General features: G+C 44.5%; 1 protein-coding gene across 9 annotated transcripts in view; it reads left to right on the plus strand.

Moving 5' to 3' along the window:
• Positions 1-21,567, plus strand: part of pisd (phosphatidylserine decarboxylase) — a 45,236-nt gene that overhangs the window by 13,835 nt on the left and 9,834 nt on the right. For 3 of the 9 annotated variants that reach the window (XM_021590720.3, XM_090227074.1, XM_021590721.3), the window contains 2 exons: positions 12,394-12,559; positions 16,025-16,261. In XM_021590720.3, coding sequence (XP_021446395.1) covers positions 12,394-12,559; positions 16,025-16,261 — 403 coding nt within the window. Of the gene's footprint in view, positions 1-6,673; positions 7,260-10,562; positions 10,717-12,393; positions 12,560-16,024; positions 16,262-21,567 lie in introns of those variants that run through there. The other 6 variants (XM_021590716.3, XM_021590718.3, XM_090227075.1 and 3 more) reach the window with 4 other exon arrangements.

Consider the following 21,567-nt stretch of genomic DNA (forward strand, 5'->3'; position numbering starts at 1 on the left):
AATCAAAAACTGAAAAATTGGGCGTGCAAAATTATTCAGCCCCCTTAAGTTAATACTTTGTAGCGCCACCTTTTGCTGCGATTACAGCTGTAAGTCGCTTGGGGTATGTCTCTATCAGTTTTGCACATCGAGAGACTGAATTTTTTTCCCATTCCTCCTTGCAAAACAGCTCGAGCTCAGTGAGGTTGGATGGAGAGCATTTGTGAACAGCAGTTTTCAGTTCTTTCCACAGATTCTCGATTGGATTCAGGTCTGGACTTTGACTTGGCCATTCTAACACCTGGATATGTTTATTTTTGAACCATTCCATTGTAGATTTTGCTTTATGTTTTGGATCATTGTCTTGTTGGAAGACAAATCTCCGTCCCAGTCTCAGGTCTTTTGCAGACTCCATCAGATTTTCTTCCAGAATGGTCCTGTATTTGGCTCCATCCATCTTCCCATCAATTTTAACCATCTTCCCTGTCCCTGCTGAAGAAAAGCAGGCCCAAACCATGATGCTGCCACCACCATGTTTGACAGTGGGGATGGTGTGTTCAGCTGTGTTGCTTTTACGCCAAACATAACGTTTTGCATTGTTGCCAAAAAGTTCAATTTTGGTTTCATCTGACCAGAGCACCTTCTTCCACATGTTTGGTGTGTCTCCCAGGTGGCTTGTGACAAACTTTAAACGATACTTTTTATGGATATCTTTAAGAAATGGCTTTCTTCTTGCCACTCTTCCATAAAGGCCAGATTTGTGCAATATACGACTGATTGTTGTCCTATGGACAGAGTCTCCCACCTCAGCTGTAGATCTCTGCATTTCATCCAGAGTGATCATGGGCCTCTTGGCTGCATCTCTGATCAGTCTTCTACTTGTATGAGCTGAAAGTTTAGAGGGACGGCCAGGTCTTGGTAGATTTGCAGTGGTCTGATACTCCTTCCATTTCAATATTATCGCTTGCACAGTGCTCCTTGGGATGTTTAAAGCTTGGGAAATCGTTTTGTATCCAAATCCGGCTTTAAACTTCTTCACAACAGTATCTCGGACCTGCCTGGTGTGTTCCTTGTTCTTCATGATGCTCTCTGCGCTTTTAACGGACCTCTGAGACTATCACAGTGCAGGTGCATTTATACGGAGACTTGATTACACACAGGTGGATTGTACTTATCATCATTAGTCATTTAGGTCAACATTGGATCATTCAGAGATCCTCACTGAACTTCTGGAGAGAGTTTGCTGCACTGAAAGTAAAGGTGCTGAATAATTTTGCACGCCCAATTTTTCAGTTTTTGATTTGTTAAAAAAGTTTGAAATATCCAATAAATGTCGTTCCACTTCATGATTGTGTCCCACTTGATTGTGTCCCTCCTGACCGAACTGGTGTAACTGAGTCAGGTTTGTAGGCCTTCTTGCTCGCACACGCTTTTTCATTTCTGCCCACAAATGTTCTATAGGATTGAGGTCAGGGCTTTGTGATGGCCACTCCAATACCTTGACTTTGTTGTCCTTAAGCCATTTTGCCACAACTTTGGAAGTATGCTTGGGGTCATTGACCATTTGGAAGACCCATTTGCGACCAATCTTTAACTGATGTCTTGAGATGTTGCTTCAATATATTCACAATTTTCCTACCTCATGATGCCATCTATTTTGTGAAGTACACCAGTCCCTCCTGCAGCAAAGCACCCCCACAACATGATGCTGCCACCCCCGTGCTTCACGGTTGGGATGTTCTTCGGCTTGCAAGGCTCCCCCTTTTTCCTCCAAACATAAAGATGGTCATTATGGCCAAACAGTTCTATTTTTGTTTCATCAGACCAGAGGACATTTCTCCAGAAAGTACCATCTTTGTCCCCATGTGCAGTTCAAACCGTAGTTGGGCTTTTTTATGGTGGTTTTGAAGCAGTGGCTTCTTCCTTGCTGAGCAGCCTTTCAGGTTATGTCGATATAGGACTTATTTTACTGTGGATATGGATACTTTTGTACCTGTTTCCTCCAGCATCTTCACAAGGTCCTTTGCTGCTGTTCTGGGATTGGTTTGCACTTTTCGCACAAGTGTTCTATCTCCTAGAGATGAACGTACATCTCCTTCCTGAGCAGTATGATGGCTGCGTGGTCCCGTGGTGTTTATACTTGTTTGTACAGATGAATGCGGTACCCTTTGCTCCCAAGGATGAACCAGACTTGTGGAGGTCTCCAATTTTTTGACTGATTTTGGGGAGATTTTCCCATGATGTCAAGCAAAGAGGCACTGAATTTGAAGGTAGGCCTTGAAATACATCCACAGGTACACCTCCAATTGACTCATGTCAATTAGTCTATCAGAAGCTTCTAAAGCCATGACACAATTTCTGGATTTTTCCTAATCCTAATAGTACCGGTAAAGTTCGTTGAAACATGTCAAACAATGTTTATAATTAATCCTCAGGTTGTCAATTGTCTAAATAATCGATAATATTTCAACCGGACAATAGCGTATTCAAAAGAAAGGAAAAACAACGAAGGGCGTGCAATCGGTCATGCGTGCAAATCAGCTCTGCGTTCTTCCTCAGTCCACTGAGAGAAAGGTCTCATTCTTCTTCAGTTTTCAGAAAACAAGCCTGTAAGTTTTACATCTAGTGGATTCCATAGGAACTGCAATCTGGGTCCTAACCCATTAGAAACTCTATAGGCATTCAATTGAAAAGTACCCACATCAAAAGAATCCCACTTCCTGGATGGATTTTCCTCATATCAGTTCTGTTATAGTCAGACATTTATTTTAACAGTTTTGGAAACTTTAGTTTTCTATCCAAATCTATCAATTATATGCATATCCTAGCTTCTGGGCCTGAGTAACAGGCAGTTTACTTTGGGCAAGCTTCTCATCCAGATGTTGAAATACTGTTAACTGAAATGCATTCCAGGTGACTACCTCATGAAGCTGGTTTAGAGAATGCCAAGAGTGTGCAAAGCTGTCATCAAGGCAAAGGGTGGCTACTTTGAAGAATGTAAAATAGATTTTGATTTAACACTTTTTTTGGTTACTACATGATTCTATGTGTTATTCCATAGTTTTGATGTCTTCAATTTTCATTCTACAATGTAGAAAATGGTAAATAAATTAACCCTGGAATGAGTAGCTGTCAACTTTTGACTAGTACTGAATCTTATTTAAATTACAGCAGTAATTGCAGCAGTAGCCCACCGCTGCTAAAGGAATATAGGGGAAACACTGTAACTGCATCTTGAGTAGTCTTTTAAAATCTTACTTGAAAAATTACCAGTCAGGCAACAATGTCTAATTATGACTCTTAACTTTCTGAAATGATTAACTGACAAAACAGCAGATAGTGAATAGATTAACCCCCCCACACACTGAGCTTTGCTGAGCTAATGGTAGGATAAGGTAGGAAGCAGTGGACTCCAGGCTCCCTAAATCAGGCCAAATACCATATAGATCAGCAGTATAGGGGAGCTGCCAGGAGTCTATAACGGGGTCCGTGAACACTATAGCTGATGGGGTTGTTTGTATTTATTATGGAACCCATTAGCTGCTGCCAAGGCCACAGCTTGTTGCTGTGGTCCAGCAAAATTAAGGCAGTTATGAATGTATTGTAATGTTTGTTTTTTTAATTGTATAACAGATTTCACAACACACTGTGTGCCCTCAGGCCCCTAATCTACTACCACTTATTCACAACACAAAATCCATGTGTACTAGTGTGTGTGTGTGTATAGTACGCATGTTATTGTGTTTTTATGCATGTGTCTGTGTTGCTTCACATTCTCCGCTGTTCCATAAGGTGGAATTATTTTTTTTAAATCTAATTTTACTGCTTGTGTGATTTACTTGATGTGGAACAGAGTTCCACGTAGTCATGGCTCTATGTAGTGCTGTGCGCCTTCCATAGTCTGTTCTGGACTTGGGGACTGAAGAGACCTCTGGTGGCATGTCTTGTGGGGTATGCATGGGTGTCTGTGTGCCAGGAGTTCAAACAGGCAGCTCGGTGCATTCAACATGTCAATACCTCACACAAATACAAGTAGTGATGAAGTCAATCTCTCCTCCACTTTGAGCCAGGAGAGATTGACATGAATATTAATGCTCGCTATCGGTGTACATCCAAGGGCCAGCCGTGCTGCCCTGTTCTGAGCCAATGGCAAAGTCCCTCTTTGTGGCACCTGACCAAACGACTGAACAGTAGTCCAGGTGCGTTGAAACTAGAGCCTGAAGGACCTGCCCTGTTCATAATGTTGTTCAGAAGTTGGAGTAGCACTTTATGGACAGACTTCTCTCCATCCTAGCTACGGTTTTATCAATGTTTTGACCATGACAGTTTACAATCCAGGGTTACTTCAAGCAATTTAGTCTCCTCAACTTGCTCAATTTCCACCTTATTCATTACAAGATTTAGTTGTAGTTTAGCGTTTAGTGAAGGATTTGTCCCAAATACACATTTTGTGTTTTTGAAATATTTAGGACAAATGTATTCCTTGTCACCCATTCTGAAACTAACTGCAGCTCTTTGTTAAGTGTTGCAGTCATTTCAGTTGCTGTGGTAGCTGACGTGTATAGTGCTGAGTCATCCGCATACATAGACACTCTGGCTTTACTCAAAGCCAGTGGCAGGTCATTAGTAAAGATTGAAAAAAGTAAAGGACCTAAACAGCTACCCTGGGAAATTCCCGATTTCTACCTGGATTATGTTGAAGAGGCTTCCATTAAAGAACATCCTCTGTGTTCTGTTAGGCAGGTAACTCTTTATCTACAATATAGCTGGGGGTGTAAAGCCATAACTAACGTTTTTCCAGCCGCAGACTATGATCGATAATGTCAAAAGCCACACTGAAGTCTAACAAAACAGTCCCCACAATCTTTTTATCAATTTCTCTCAGCCAGTCATCAGTCATTTGTGTAAGTGCTGTGCTTGTTGAATGTCCGTCCCTATAAGCGTTCTGAAAGTCTGTCAGTTTGTTTACTGTAAAATAGCATTGTATCTGGTCAAACACTATTTTTTTCCCAAAATTTACTAAGGGTTGGTAACCGGGTGATTGGTCGGCTATTTGAGCCAGTGAAGGGGACTTTACTATTCTTTTACTAGGTAAGTTAATGACTTTTGCTTCCTTCCAGGCCTGAGGACGCACACTTTCCAGTAGGCTTAAATTGAAGATATGGCAAATAGGAGTGGCAATATTGTCCGCTTATATTCTCACTAATTTTCCATCCAAGTTGTCAGACCCCGGTGGCTTGTCATTGTTGATAGACAATGTTTTTTTGGGGGTGCTCCAAATCTTTTTACTATTGTTCTTAGGCATGCATCTGTCTTTCATAGTGTATGAACTACTTTTTTAAAATTCAGTTTAGTCACATGATTTCTCAATTTGCAGTACGTTTGCCAATCGGTTGTACAGCCAGACCTATTTGCCATCTCTTTTTCCACATTCCTCTCAACTAGAGGTCGACCGATTATGATTTTTCCATGCCGATTATTGGAGGACCAAAAAAAGCCGATACCGATTTAATTGCCCGATTTTTAATTTATTTGTAATAATGACAATTACAACAATGCTGAATGAACACTTATTTTAACTTAATATAATACATCAATAAAATTAATTTAGCCTCAAATAAATAATGAAACATGTTCAATTTGGTTTAAATAATGCAAAAACAAAGTGTTGGAGAAGAAAGTAAAAGTGCAATATGTGCCATGTAAGAAAGCTAAAGTTCCTTGCTCAGAACATGAGAACATATGAAAGCTGGTGGTTCCTTTTAACATGAGTCTTCAATATTCCAAGGTAAAAAGTTTTAGGTTGTTGTTATTATAGGAATTATAGGACTACTTATCTCTGTACCATTTGTATTTCATTAGCCTTTGACTTTTGGATGTTCTTATAGGCACATTCGTATTGCCAGTGTAACAGTGTAGCTTCCGTCCCTCTCCTCGCTCCTACCTGGGCTCAAACCAGGAACACAACGACAACTGCCTGCCTCGAAGCAGCGTTACCCATCGTGCAAATGAATACAAATAGTAGAATTATGCCATAATTGAATAGATCATGCTAAACGAGGTTGGAATGTTATATAAAATCAATAAGACAATAATTTGACGACAATCTGCAATCACACTATGGGGCGGCAGGGTAGCCTAGTGGTTAGAGCTTTGGACTAGTTAACTGTAAAGTTTGCAAGATTGAATCCCCCGAGCTGACAATGTAAAAGTCTGTCGTTCTGCCCCTGAACGAGGCAGTTAACCCACCGTTCCTAGGCCGTCATTGAAAATAAGAATATGTCCTTAACTGAATTACCTAGTTAAATAAAGATTAAATAAAGGTGTAAAAAAATACATTTAAAAATACATATTTTTTTTAATCGGCCAAATCGGTGTCCAAAAATACCGATTTCCGATTTGTTATGAAAACTTGAAATCGGCCCTAATTAATCGGCCATTCCGATTAATCGGTCGACCTTTACTCTCAACCATAGTTTTCAATTCCTTATCAATCCTTGGGGATTTAACAGTTTCTAGTCATTTTCTTAAAGGTTGCATGCTTATTTGTAACTGGGATAAGCAATGTCATGAATGTGTCAAGTGCAGCGTCTGGTTGCTCCTCATTACACACCATGGACCAGCAAATATTCTTTACATCAACAACCATAGGAATTGCAAACCAAACTTGTCGCATTTCCCTCCTATCATCAAGCTGCCCCTCCCCTAGGCAGATCAGTCCTCCTCCAGTCTCCCACCGTCACCAGTCTGCTACAGTTCCTCTCAGGTCAGCCGTGAAACAGTCAGCCCACCCAGAAGATGTCCATTCTCTAGTACAAAATCACTTCTAGAGGCCCTTGGATCCCTGAGAGAGAAGAGGAGCGAACGGATTACCCTCCACCACGTCACATCCGTCCTACCAGAGAAGGGGGCTGGGCTTGAGAGTAGCAGAGCGAGAGAACGAGCTCCAGCAAGAGAACAGAAGTGCGCACACCGAGCTAGAGCGGCAGCCCCAGTGAGCGCGAGAGAGAAGCGTCTGTAATCCACCCCCACGCCTTCAGTGATCATGTGTCAGAACAGGAGCCTTCAGCGGGCGGCAGCGCAGAGCTCAGGGAAATGGTGAGATGCTGCAGGTCTTTGCATAGCCCTCCGTCTTGCTACAATCTCCACAGAGTTAGGGTTGATGTGCGCCGGCTCCGGACGATCAGCTCCACAGGAGCTGCCGGGGAGCAGGGGGGAAGCAACGACGGCAACGTCTCAGGCCGCGGGGCCCAAGCACTCAGCCACAGGAACCGATTCAGGTATGCTGAGAGCGGGAGAGAATGAGAGCGAGAACAAGAGATGAATGACCATAGGATGCCTTAGCATGTGTATAACATGCTTGTTAGACATGACAAAGACAGGACTGACGCGGAGAGGGAACGGATGGTTTTCAGCCTATAAAGTGATTGTTTACAGTATGTGAGAGATGGATTAAAGGCGAGTGAGAGGGATGACCAGAGCGAGCATAGAGGGGATGATTAATGTAATGTTCTGCTGTGAGATTGAAGCTCTAGCAGTTATGGTTTGTGAGTGGGGGGTTGTGTGCACTTTGCGTGTTGAGCTGCTACATGAGTTGAGCTGCTACATGAGGAGAGCGACGATCATGAGCCGAGGGCCTGAATATTGAGTGGCCACAGTCGGTCCGCTCTCCCAAAGCCCCGTCTTTCTCGATCTTTCTCTCGCTCTCTTTCTCGCTCTCTTTCTCTCTCTCTCTCTCTCTCTCTCTCTCTCTCTCTGTTCCAGGCAGCACAAAGCCTCTGTTTGGCCTAATTGCAGCGTAATGCCCTTAAGCCCCATCCAGGCAGGCCAGTCTAAGGAGGAACAATGTATCTGGGCCAGGCCAAGGCCAGCCTTACCCAGCCAACCTCTGAAGTGGGTCTGAAAGAAGTGAGGGATAGATGGAGTTTTAGAGATCTGTTTGGCGGCTGAGAGACTCTGTTGATGTAGATAGAGCGAAGCAGGAGAGAGAGAATGCTATGCAGCCAGTGATTGGCTAATATGTGCCTGCATTGAAGAGGGGGGGTGCTGTTGGAGCCTGCGTTTTGTGTGGTGGAGGGAGACTGGATAGCCGGGAAATAAAACAATTACAGAAGAGTATTCTTTACATATTGGCTTTTTGTTACTTTTGTTGCGTTTATGTGGTTGGATGGGATATTTAAGCTATACTTTGCGATTGCTGAAACCAAGGTGCATGACAGGCTACGGTAAATAATAATTAAATGATACTGCACTGGTTGACTTGTATGAGAATTGAGATTAAATTACATCAAATTAGGGACTTTCAGGGTAATTTCCATGTAAAAGGACCCACGAGTACCAATTTAAAGGTCATAGGAGCATGTCAGATTAGGTGTCAAATGTAAGATTTGAGTTATTATTATTTATTTATTTATTTATTTTAAAACTATTTTCCATCATAAATATTAGGATTAAGTAAAGGCTTTGATTTCTGGTCAAACAGATGCAAAAGTGTCTTTAGAAACCTTAAGACTTTAGTAGATGTTATTAGAAATACATCATTTTGAAGTAAAGGCCCCTGCCAATTAATATCAACACATTTAGTTTAGGAGTAATCTTTCTCCCTTCGGTAAGTTTTTAAGAAACATTTCATAGTGCCTTGAAATTCCATTACCAAAAACCACACACACTACATGACCAAAAGTATGTGGACACCTGCTTGTCGAACATCTCATTCCAAAATCATGGGCATTAATATGGAGTCGGTCCCCCCTTTGCTCCTAGAACAGCCTCCACTCTTCTGGGAAGGTTTTCCACTAGATGTTGGAGCACTGTTGCAGGGACTTGCTTCCATTCAGCCACAAGCATTAGTGAAGTCAGGCACTGATGTTGGGCGATTAGGCCTGGCTCGCAGTCGGCGTTCCAATTCATCCCAAAGGTGTTCAATGGGATTGAGGTAAGGGCTTTGTGCAGGCCAGTCTAGTTCTTCCACACCGATCTCATCAAACCATTTTATATTTTTGTCCTCACTTTGTTCACAGGGGCATTGTCATGCTGAAACAGGAAAGGCCTTCCACAAACTGTTGCCACAAAGTTGGAAGCACAAAATTGTCCAGAATGTCATTGTATGCTGTAGCATTAAGATTTCCATTCACTGGAACTAAGGGCCCTAACCCCAATTGTGGAAAAACAGCCCCAGACCATTATTCCTCCTCCACCAAACTTTACAGTTGGCACTGTGCATTCGGGCAGGTAGCGTTCACCTGACATTCGCCAAACCCAGATTCGTCTGTCTGACAGCCAGATGGTGAAGCGTGATTCATAACTCCAGAGAACGTGTTTCCACTGTTCGAGAGTTCAATGGTGGCGAGCTTTACACCACTGCAGCCGACACTTGGCATTGCGCATGGGGATCTTAGGCTTTTGTTCGGCTGCTCGGCCATGGAAACCCATTTCATGAAGCTCCCGACGAACAGGGCTTCCAGGGGCAGTTTGGAATTCGGTAGTGTCTTGCAACCGAGGACAGACTATTTCTACACGCTTCAGCATTCGGCAGCCCCGTTCTGTGAACTTGTGTGGCCTACCACCTTGTTGCTGAGCCGTTGTTACTCCTAGACATTTCCACTTCACAATAACAACAGTTACAGTTGACCGGGGCAGAACTGTTACAGTGCCACGCTTTAATGTCAGTGAGCTTTTCAGTAAGGCTGTTCTACTGACAATGTTTGTTTATGGAGATTGCATGGCGGTGTGCTCAATTTTTATACACCTGTCAGCAACGGGTGTGGCTGAAGTAGCTGAATCCACAAATTTGAAGGGGTGTCCACATACGTTTGTGTGTGTAGTGTGTCTTTTAAGATATTTTCTAATTTCTCTTCCTCATGTGGGAGGATAATGAACGTTTCCAGAAGTAACAAGTGAAGGAAGTTCTGTCAATTACTTGGTGTTTTTACTGATATCAATTTTGTTGATGAATTAAGTGAACTCTAAATTCTTTTTTTTTGTCCCTATTTAGTATACATCTCTATAAAGAGTTAAATTCATATCCATAATTATGCATTTCTGTGTAGTACAGATCAGGGAGCCATGATGCAATTCCGTTACCGGGTGTAAATCCACTTCACTTACTGTAGTTCAAAATAAGAATTTGTTCTTAACTGACTTGCCTAGTTGAATAAAGGTAAAATAAACTGTAGTTCATTAAATTCAATGTGTCATGTCATAGCTGATAGTCTTTTGTCATTTTATCTTTTGAATGTTAATTTGGAGCAGTTATTGGAAACCATGGACATTTTTTTTTATCCAACTTTGCATCTGCAGAGTTATTCTGTTTTTATTTATTTATTTTTTTTATGTTTTTGTAAAATGTTGAATAAATTGTTAAAAGTAGTCCTTGTGCATAGAGTTGTATGGTTTTGTGAAACGTTTAAATCAATGGTATTTGTTTGGCATACATTTTTTTTTAAAGTGAGAAATCTGAGTCTCAGTGCCATTCCGTTATCGTGGAATTGCCCTAAATCTATATTAGCGCCATTAGCTGGAATCTAATTATAGGCTGTGTACCCGGCCAGGCTCTGTAGTAAACCTTGCTTTCCTGTTTTTAGAGCTTAGAGAGGATGAGTGGCCCAGTCTAACGCTCTGCAATCCAAACTAGGCCAGCCAGCGGTGACTATGAGGAGAGCAGTCGCTATCTCCAGTACACATACAGCAGTGTGCCTCAGTGGAAGTAATCCAGTACCCAGCTACCATGGAGCCAAAGTAATCAGAGATGAGATTTTCCCTGATGAATCAGGAATTTCATTCCAGTTTTCCAGAATGGGGCGATCTTAAATCGCTGTGGATCATTCAGATGTGTTTAACGATAGCCTTTTCTTTCATGACTGCCGTGCTGTGGTCATCAAACCCTTGAGAAATGACACAGTAAAATGTGGTGGGGTGTGCGGCTCTCTGTGCGGACCCACTGAACCTCACAGCTCCACATGCTGCTCCGGATCTATAGGCCATCCTCCGATACATGTGTATTCAGATGGTGGAATAATATGGGCAGTGTTGTCTGAACGGCTGTGCTGGGAGACGATCACTCAGCACTGGCAGCAGTTTCACAAAGGGGGCATCAACACCAGCCTGTGAAGCACCATTCAATTGATCCGATTCAACGCAGAGGCCAAACGGGTCTATAATAACTCAGGGATTTATATAGACGCCACAGGAGATGACCCATGCAACCTACTGTATGCCAGTGATTGTGGCGTTAAGGTGCTGCTGACTGACTGCTGTCCGTTAGGGTGTCAGTGGCTAAACCATGCATGGCATGACCTCACACTTTGCCTTTATCCTGATTAGTGGAGACTGGTCCTCTTTAGGCCTATAGATAGCCCCACTGAGGCTATACAGCTAGCCTGTGTTATACCACCTCTTCTCTCAAGTCTGGACTCTCTCACTCGCTCACTTTCTTTTCACAAGTCTGGATTTTGCAGAGCTAAGGCTGCAGCACCTCCATGTGTCACTTGGCTGAGAACTAGCTATACCCCCACCCAATATCCCATCTAAAAGCCTTTGGTGTTGTACATTTTGTGTGTGTTGGATGTCCCTTGTTGAGAACATTGGTCTCCCCCTTAGAGTCCAGTCCACCGCTGCATCACTGCTGCCCTAGTTGTTCCTATTGTACAGAGTCAGGACAACACGAGCACCACTGAAGCCCATTTTAATAGACGTATGCAGTGTGGCCAGGCATAGTCATGGACAGATTATGGATTTGACTGTTGGGTGGATATGCTGTTTTCTATGCATTTTTAGCTGTGTGTTTACCACCCACACACTTTGAGAGCACAGAGTTTGTCATTTAAAATCCCTCTCCGCGTTTATCGCTTAAGGCTAAGCGAATAAAGTGCTGCATATTTTTACATGGCATATTGAGAGATCTGGATGGATGGGAGTTAGAATGAGGATATTTTAAGGAGAGACAGTTGACTTGACTAAAAGCAGCCTGAAGAGTAGAGTGGATTCTGTATGCAATATACATTTTTAGGAAACTAACCACGTGGGGGTTTAGATGAGATACTGTGGAAGACTATCATCTGCGTGGTTGAGGAGATTTTGGGGTAGGTTGTGCAGTCAGAACGTGTGACGGCTCAGTAGCCTATTTCCCGATAGGAATGTGCTGTGTTTGAACAGTGTAACGTAAGACTATTTCTGTTTGTGCTTTGTTGTCGTGTCATTTTAGTTTCCGTTATACGTGTATTTATCCACGTCTTTGTGGGTGTGCGTGTGCATTCTGTCATTTTTCATGTGCTTTGTGGGTGTGCGTGGGTGAGAGACTTTGTGGGTGTCTGTGAATGTGAGTCTCTGCCCTGCCTGTGTTTTGTGAGTCGGAGACTCTGTTTGTGTGTACACTGCCATACCTGTGCCAACCCAGGGCTTTGTATGGTTGCGCAGGTTGCAGTTCCCTCAGTTGGCCTTGCGGCGTCGTCTTGGCCAGTTGAGCTGCATGTCCCGGCCCGTCTTGCGGCTGCGCTCATGGCCGCTCAGCTTCCTCTACTACTTCCTGACCTTCGGCGCACTCAAGCCCCTGGCCAAGGTTGGCTGGAGACCAACAAGCAGGGTGAGTCCTTCCCTACTAACGCGCTACTACAGCGTTTTTCTCGTGTGTGTGTGTGTGTGAGAGAGAATGAATGACTGAATGTCAATCTCAGCATCCAGAGGTACCTAGTCCTATAATACTAGTTGAGTTAGGACACCAGTTCCTCCCAAACAAAGTAAATAGCAGCTGGAACACTTGAAAAAGCACTTTAAATCCACTTTAATAAACCCCTATGTTCATTACAGTTCCTACCAAACAGTTTGTTTCCCCTGCATCGTGGCACCAGGTTTTCTTGGCTAGAAGTGCTCTGTTAGAGAGCCACTGATGTGTGAGGTGCCCCCCCCCCCCCCCCCCCCCCCCCCGTCACAGATGGCCGGACCCATATGGACCTGCAGAGCTCTGATCTCGGCCCAGGCTCTATCGTAACGCCTATCAAAGGCCCTTTGTGTGATCCACACAATAACGGGAGGAATGCTTTGTTTTCTTCTCCTGCTGTGCTCGCTCACACTGTCGCGGTAAAGGGGCGAGTGAGTGGCCTAAGTTTCAATGGATGCTGTTTCCCACCTTACCATCAGCCAATAAGCATTTAATGTTATTAATGAAATGTTGATCTATTCCACCTCCCTTGACCTATTAATCAAAGTGGATACTTAATCATGGGGAGAGAACTTATCTGCCACCCATATCCTCAGCTGATCTATTTCCTGCAGTTTGGACAAGATTTGTGATCATCTCTGGAGCTACAGGACCTTACTGCCTAGTGAGTTATGTGGGCGGGTCCAGACTCCGCATGCAGCACCGGTTTGGCTTAAATTCAGGAGGGTGCGCAAAGTTCCAGAGAATTTGCATTGAAATGTTGTACAGACATGCTTCTCTCTATTGTGCACATTGAATCGGTTTGTCAGTTTGATCCATACATTATATTTCTATTGGCAATGTTAAGCACCAAAATAAGCTCCAGTATTTCTCCACTGTATTTCTGTTTTACAGTCTGAACTCTGATCAGCTTTAAGGTTTTTAATCCTGGGGTCACATGGCTTTTTGAGACCCTCCTACCTACCTGTTAAACTCCTATTCTATTGCAGGTCTATTTTAAATCTGATTTCTACGTGTATTACCCTGACCTCACATCTGAGACCACGTAAAGAAATGGCTATTTCAATATATTTTTTTACTGTGCCGGCGGTCCATTCGTAGCCGCGTTGGATTTGAGATGGAATATCATTAAGGGCTTCAGCTGTTCGGCAGGGATAAGGGGTGGGGAAGATCCCCAGGCGGCTGATCCCTAAAGTGCACAGTTAACCAATTAGAATTCAATAATTTATTTATGAAGCCCTTTTTACATCAGCTGATGTCACAAAGCGCTGTACAGAAACCCAGCCTAAAACCCCAAACAGCAAGCAATGCAGGATGTAGAAGCACGGTGGTTAGGAAAAACTCCCTAGAAAGGCCAGAACCTAGGAAGAAACCTTAGAGGAACCAGGCTATGAGGGGTGGCCAGTCCTCTTCTGCCTGTGCCGGGTGGAGATTATAACAGAACATGGCCAAGATGTTCAAACCTTCATAGATGACCATCAGGGTCAGATAATAATGGTAATCACAGTGGTTGTAGAGGGTGCAACAGGTGTAAATGTCAGTTGGCTTTTCATAGCCGATCATTCAGAGTTATAGACAGCAGGTGTGGTAGAGAGTCCAAAACAAGCAGGTCCAGGACAAGGTAGCACTGGACGTGAGTAGGTCAGGGTTCCATAGCCACAGGCAAAACAGTTGAAACTGGAGCAGAAGCATGACCAGGTGGACTGGGGACAGCAAGGAGTCATTAGGCCAGTTAGTCCTGAGGTGTGGTCCTAGGGCTCAGGTCCTCTGAGAGGGAGGAAAGAGAGTGATAGAGAGGAAAGAGAGTGAGAGGGAGCATACTTAAATTCACAAAGGTCACAGGATAAATCATGAGAAATACTCCAGATAGAACAGACTGACTATAGCCCCCTGACACACAAACTATTGCAGCATAAATAGGCTGAGACAGGAGGGGTCGGGAGACACTGTGTCCCTGTCCGACGATACCCCTGGACAGGGCCAAAGAGGCAGGATATAACCCCACCCACTTTGCCAAGGCACAGCCCCACATCACCAGAGGGATATCTTCAACCACCAACCTAATACCCTGAGACAAGGCTGAGTAAGCCCACAAAGACCTCCCCCGCGGCACGAACCCGAGGGGGGCGCCAACCCGGACAGGAAGATCACATCAGTGACTCAACCCACTCAAGTGACGCACCACTCCTAGGGACGGCATGGGAGGGCACCAGTAAGCCAGTGACTCAGCCCCCTTAATAGGGTTAGAACCAGAGAATCACAGTGGAGAGGGGAACCGGCCAGGCAGACGGCATGGGCGGTTCGTCGCTCCAGTGCCTTTCCGTTCACCTTCACACCCCTGGACCAGACAACCCTCAATCATAGGCCCTACTGAAGAGATGAGTCTTCAATAAAGACTTAAAGGTTGAGACCGAGTCTGCGTCTCTCACATGGATAGGTAAAACAATTAGCTCTATAGGAGAAAGCCCTGCCTCCAGCTGTTTGCTTAGAAATTCTAGGGACAGTAAGGAGGCCTGCGTCTTGTGACCGTAGCGTACGTGTAGGGATGTACTACAGGACCCAATCGGAAAGATTGGTAGGAGCAAGCCCATGTAATGCTTTGTAGGTTAGCAGTAAAACCTTAATCAGCCCTAGCCTTAACAGGAAGCCAGTGTGGAGAGACTAGCACTGGAGTAATATGATCAAATTTTTGTTGGTTCTTGTCAAGATTCTAGCAACTGTGTTTAGCACAAACTGAAGTTAATTTAGTGCTTTAGCCGGAAAGTAGAGCATTGCAGTAGTCTAATCTAGAAGTGACAAAAGCATAGATGCAGAAAAATTTATAATTTTTGGACAGAAAGTTTCTGATTTTTGCAATGTTATGAAGATGGAAAAAAGCTGTCCTTTTTAAACTATTCTTCTTAAAGTTTTGGAAATGTACATGATCTGTGCGACTTCTGAGGGTTCACGTTTGGCTTCTACAATGCACCTGTAATCGAAGACCGTACTTCAGGAGTGCAAAAGTTCAATCTATTCAGGCGTGTTAAAACACGGTCAACTCTCGCTTGCTACCTATCCTGCATATGGCCTTGATGCAGTTGACTTTAAATGCTCTTTTCAGTTGAGTTGAGATGGCGCCTTGCCTTAAGCTTAGTGATCTAGTCAACTTTATAGCCTCGTCTGCCATGGTTCTAGCTTCTCCTGCTACAGTTCACCCAGTAGAGAAGTAGTAGCCCTGTCTCATCTGTGTGTGTAGTCTTGCCAACTGCTATGGTTGTTTGGTGTAACAATGAGCATAGGGAGTTGGCCAGACAGCACAAACCAATCTGGGATAAGCCAGGATGCAGCCAATGTGAGAACATGCAGTTTAACTATGTGTAGGCTAACCCAATCTCTCCCTCCCTGGCCCAGGTTGCTCTGTACAAGACCATCCCAACACGGCTGCTGTCTCGGGCCTGGGGTCGCCTGAACCAGGTGGAACTACCGACCTGGCTGAGAAAGCCAGTCTACAGTCTGTATATCTGGACGTTTGGTGTCAACATGCAGGAGGCGGCTGTGGAAGACCTAATTCAGTACAGGAACCTGGGAGAGTTCTTTAGACGGAAACTCAAACCGGCTGTCCGGCCCGTGTGCAACTCGCACTGCGTGGTGAGTGTGTGTGTGTGTGTATGCGTGCGCGTGTGTACTGTGCCTTCAAAGTATTCATACCTCTTGACTTATTCCACATTTTGTGTTACAGCCTGAATTCAAAATGGATTAAATATATTTTCTCTCACTCATCTACACACAATACCCCATAATGACAGTGTGAAAACATGTTAGCAAATGTATTGAAAATTAAATGCAGAGATGTCTAATTTACATAAGTATTCAACCCCTAAGTAAGTACTTTGTAGAAGCACCTTTGGCAGCGACTACAGCTGCACGTCTTTCTGGGTAAGTCTCTAAGAGCTTTACTACACCTGGATTGTGCAACATTTGCACGTGTATTAATTTCAGAATTCTTCAAGCTATGTCGTCGTTGTTGATCATTGCTAGACAACTATTTTCAGGTCTTGCCATTTGATTTTCAAGTAGATTTAAGTCAAAACTGTAACTCAGCCACTCAGGAACTTTCACTGTCTTCTTGGTAAGCAACTCCAGTGTAGGTTTTAGACCCACCTATGTGAAGCTGGCCACAATAAGGAGTAGACAGACACAACAGTGGAATTTGCGGTTCACCTTCAAAATATGTCTCTAATTGAAAGTGATACAAATAGTGTAATCATGCCATAATGTAATAGATCATGCTAAACGATGTTCGAATGTTATATAAATTCATCAGAGACTTTGTTAATTTGACCAAAATCACGTGTTAGACTTGAGAATTGCATTGGAGGCGCGTACTTATTTCACTGTACAGCCTATGGATTGTGGATCAATGGTACGGGGTATCAGTGTGCTCCGTGACATCCTCAGAACATTAGCATCGTAGCTCTTATTGTCGTACTCTAAAACCACTGAAATAAGCAACGTTTATTATACCAGTCAACCTGCTATTTGGTTTGAACACTATTCCAGAGGAAAAACAATACAACATGGATGTTTTGGAGTCTGATAACTCTGTGAAGGACTTGGGTACTGAGCAGACTGATACCCCATTTCATTTCCCACAGTCAAACTCCCGCAATAGGAGCTAAGATGCTAATATTTGTGTGAACTCTTCAGTTATGTTCTGTGGGTGTCACCAAGTAGACTGATATCTAATTTCATTGCTCTACACTCCAACGTTGTTTAACATTATCTAGTCTAAATATGGCATGAATTCACTAATTGTAACCATTTGCATCACTTTCATAGAGGGACTTTTTTGCGGATTGTTTGAAGGCGAACCACGAATTCCGCTATTGTGGCTAATCCTTATTGTGGCTAGCTCCACAATACATAACCCGGTCCGGTCAAGCCACACTAGCCAGATGAAGCTAGCTAGCTGCTTATAAGGTTAGCCTGGGGTTTGTTATCTAGCTTTATTTCTATGAACTGAAGTTAATTAGAGAACAAGTGGCTACCTAGATTCCAAGAACACAGGATGAGATGTTACTATCCTTTGTGCAAGCACTTCCAAGAGTTCATGAATGAACCTGGTGAAATTTGGGGAGCGCATCGTCAGTAGTGTACCTTTTGGTTCCTAGGGTGTTTCGGCCTTTCACACTATACACCCTCCCCAAAGGCGGCCAGCGACAGGGTGATCAATCCTACGCTTGCGTCCCATTCCCAATTAGTCATAGGAGTTGCCTTGTTGTTGATAGCCAACATCCCATGGTACTATGCATGGCAGGGGGCTACCTCCTCCCTGAGTCAAGCATTGTTGACCGCATACCTCCTGGCCCTCTCACTTCGGGGCCCAGCTGGGGTCTTTCCTCTTCATCCAGAGCCACTGACTGCTGCCTTCTGCCGCCTCCGATACAGCTTTGATTGCCAGGTCTCTAAGCAGTCTGGTTGTAGATGTTGCCACAAAACCTCTGCAGCCCACCTCCACTGGTTGGACTTCTGTGTTCCAGCCATGATGCCGTGCTTCGGCAGCTAGATCGGCATAGCGCAGATGTTTTCGCTCATAAGCCTCTACTGACTCCTCCCAGGGTACTGAGAGCTCAATGATGAAGACCTTCTTGAGCGAACGGGACCAGAGCACCATGTCAGGTCTTAGGGTGGTGGTTGCAATCTCCGGAGGAAACACAAGTTGCCGGCCAATGTCAGCTAGCATTTTCCAGTCGCGGGCCAAGCGCAGCTGGTCTCGCTCTAATGGTGTAGAGCCGCTCTTCGGTGGTTTAGCCCCTTCGCGGACAAAGGTCGTCCGTAAGGGATGTGATGCTGCTGGGGGTAGTAGGGAGTTGGTGGCAGCTCGCTTGTCCTCCAGGGCGGACGCAAGGTTTTTAAGGACTTGGTTGTGACGCCAAGTGTAGCGTCCTTGGTTGAGGCTTGTTTTACAACCTGTGAGAATGTGCCTGAGGTTGGCTGGCATGGAACAGAGGGCACAGTCCGGATCTTCACCATACCATTGGTGAAGATTAACTGGTGTTGGAAGGACGTCATATGTTGCTCTGATGGAAAAGCTCAACCGCCTCACTTCCATGGCCCACGGATCCTTCCAGCTGATCTTCCTCTTCTCCACACTGTCCCATCGAGTCCACTGTCCCTGTTTGGCAAGAGAGACTGCCTTGGCCCACCTTGCAGCCTCCTCCTGATGGCGTACTTCCTGCGCTACCATCTTCCGCCGCTCTGGTGCAGTGGCCTTACTCCAAGTAGCACGGCTAGTTAGCCCAAGGCCTCCTCTCCCTTGCTGAACATGACCCACAATGTCAGCATGTCTGAGGGCTGCTGTTGCCTCCTGGACTGCTTTTCCTGGCCTCCATTTGCGCCCAGTTGCTAAGGTCGGCGCGTTGTTGCTCACCACTGGGTCTCGAGATTCATTCAGTGTCATCTGGAGCCTGGTTTTTGCACACTTGAATTCCTCTGTTAGACTGGTGAGGGGCAGCTTGAGGACACCATCTCCATAGAGGCCTATGGTGGTAAGGCATCGTGGAACTCCGAGCCACTTCTTTAAGTAGCCTGTGACTCCTCTTTCCATCTTCTCCACTGTTGAGATTGGAACCTCATACACTGCTAGGGGCCACAACACCCGGGGTAGGAAACCAAACTGCAGACACCAGGCCTTTAACTTTCCAGGTAGCTGGGTGTTGTCGATGGACTGTAGGCTACTACTGATGTCTTTGCGCAGCTGTTGCACCTGGTCTTTGTCCTTCAGGCTTGCATCATACCACCTTCCAAGGCTTTTTACCAGCTGCTCAGACACTGTTGGGATTTGGTCATCTCCGATGAAAAATTTCAGGTCAGAGAGTACTCCCTTCACAATTGAGATGCTGCGTGACTTGGATGGTTTAATCTTCACACGGGCCCAGCTGATGTTCTCCTCAAGTTTTCTGAGCAGTCTCCTGTTGCATGGGACAGTGGTGGTCAATGTTGTAATGTCGTCCATGTAGGCTCTGAGTGGAGGGAGGCGGAAACCAGAGTTGACTCGCTGTCCACCAGCAACCCATTTTGAGGATCTGATGATAACCTCCATTGCCATTATGAATGCCAACGGAGAAATGGTACATCCCGCCATTATACCTGCATTCAGGCACTGCCATGAGGTGGTGAAGCAGAACTGCAGATTCTGAAAGTACGACTTCACCAGGGTGGTGATGGTGTCCGGTATGTGGAAAAATCTGATGGCAGACCACAGGAGTTCATGGGGCACAGAGCCAAATGCATTGGCGAAGTCGAGGAAGACTACATGGAGGTCCCTTTTCTCCACCTTGGCCATTTGGATCTGGTGCCAGATCATGCTGGAATGTTCCAAGCAGCCAGAGAACCCTGATATTCCTGCCTTCTGTACAGATGTATCGACGTACGCATTCCTTTGCAGGTACTCGGCCATCCTCTAGGCAATGACCCTAATGAAGATTTTACCCTCGACATTCAGTAAGGAGATTGGGCGGAATTGGCTGATGTTCACTGCATCCTTCTCCTTAGGGATCAGGACCCCGCCTGCCCTACGCTACACTTTGGGTATTATCTTCTTTTGCCAAGCTGTTCTCATAAGCCTCCAGAGGAACCTCAGGACGTCTGGTGCGTTCTTATACACTTTGTACGGGACTCCATTTGGACCCGGGGCTGATGCTGTTCTTGCCCGTCGAACTGTGTTTTCCACCTCTTTCCATGTCGGAGGGCTGGTCTCAATATGATGTTCCGGGGGTTCAATGGGTGGGATATCTGATGGGATGGCCAGATGTTCATGTCGCTTTGAGTCAAAGTTTGTTGTTCTCAGGTGCTCCTCTAGGTCTTTCTTTGTTGTTTTTAGAGCTCCACTTTTTTCCTTCGTGAAGAGACCTTTAAGGAACTTGAAGGGATCTTCATAGAATCGAGTTCTTTCTTCCTTCTGCATTTCCGTAGGTTTTCTGCTCTACAGAGGGATGCCAACCGGGTTTTGATGTCAGCCTGAAGTGCCTCTATGCCCTCCTTTTCCACTTCAGAGGCCTTCTTCCACTGTTTCTTAAGCTGTCTCCTTTCTTGAACGAGGCGCTTGATTTCTTGTTGCCTCCTGGAAACTGGTGGGGTTAGAACCTTTCTCCCGCCTTTTGTCTCTTGCACTCCAAAGCTTTCTGCCCCGTACTCATAGATGATGTCCCCCATCCTCTCCAACTTCTTCTCCACTGTGCCTCGAAGTTTCTCTAGCTAATACTTACATGGATTTCTAAATCATTGCTAAGAATATTGATAATGAATGCAGTTTCATTGGTGCTACTTAGGTACCAAGCTAAAGCTAGCTACCCCAGAAGTTGCTAGTAACATCTGTATCAAACATATAAAAAAATGTTTATCCTTCTCGTTTGAGCTTGATCTTATTTCAAATGCTCCCATTCTGTGGAACAAATAATGCCTTATTAGCGACGCAGTATTGTAAACACATCGTGTAGACAGGCATTTTTCGGAAGTCTGAATCTCAGTCTTAGGGTTAAATATTAATAGCCACTTTGATAGTAAGGCATGGCTACACACAAAAACAACAATGATGAAAATATAAAAATGGTCGTACTTTAGAGGAAAATTGACCGTTATGGATGTACAAAATTAGTGTTTATATACAACCCCCAGCCGTGTCGTTTTGGCCATATACCACAAACCCCGAGGTGCTTTATTGCTGTTAAAAACTGGTTACCAATGTAATTAGAGCAGTAAAAATTTGTTTCGTCATACCTGTGGTATACGGTCTGATATACCACAGCTGTCAGCCAATCAGCATTCAGGGCTCAAACCACCCAGTTTATAGTTGTAAATAATGATTTGTAATTTATTTTTACGGTGAATAAAAAGTTGGCTACACACTCAACTCATTGTCAGATGTTCTGGTAATTATGAGGTGGATAGACAAA

Source organism: Oncorhynchus mykiss, chromosome 29 (genome assembly GCF_057628025.1).
Source record: "Oncorhynchus mykiss isolate SJ-2025 chromosome 29, ASM5762802v1, whole genome shotgun sequence".
In the NCBI taxonomy this organism is placed as follows: Eukaryota; Metazoa; Chordata; class Actinopteri; order Salmoniformes; family Salmonidae; genus Oncorhynchus; species Oncorhynchus mykiss.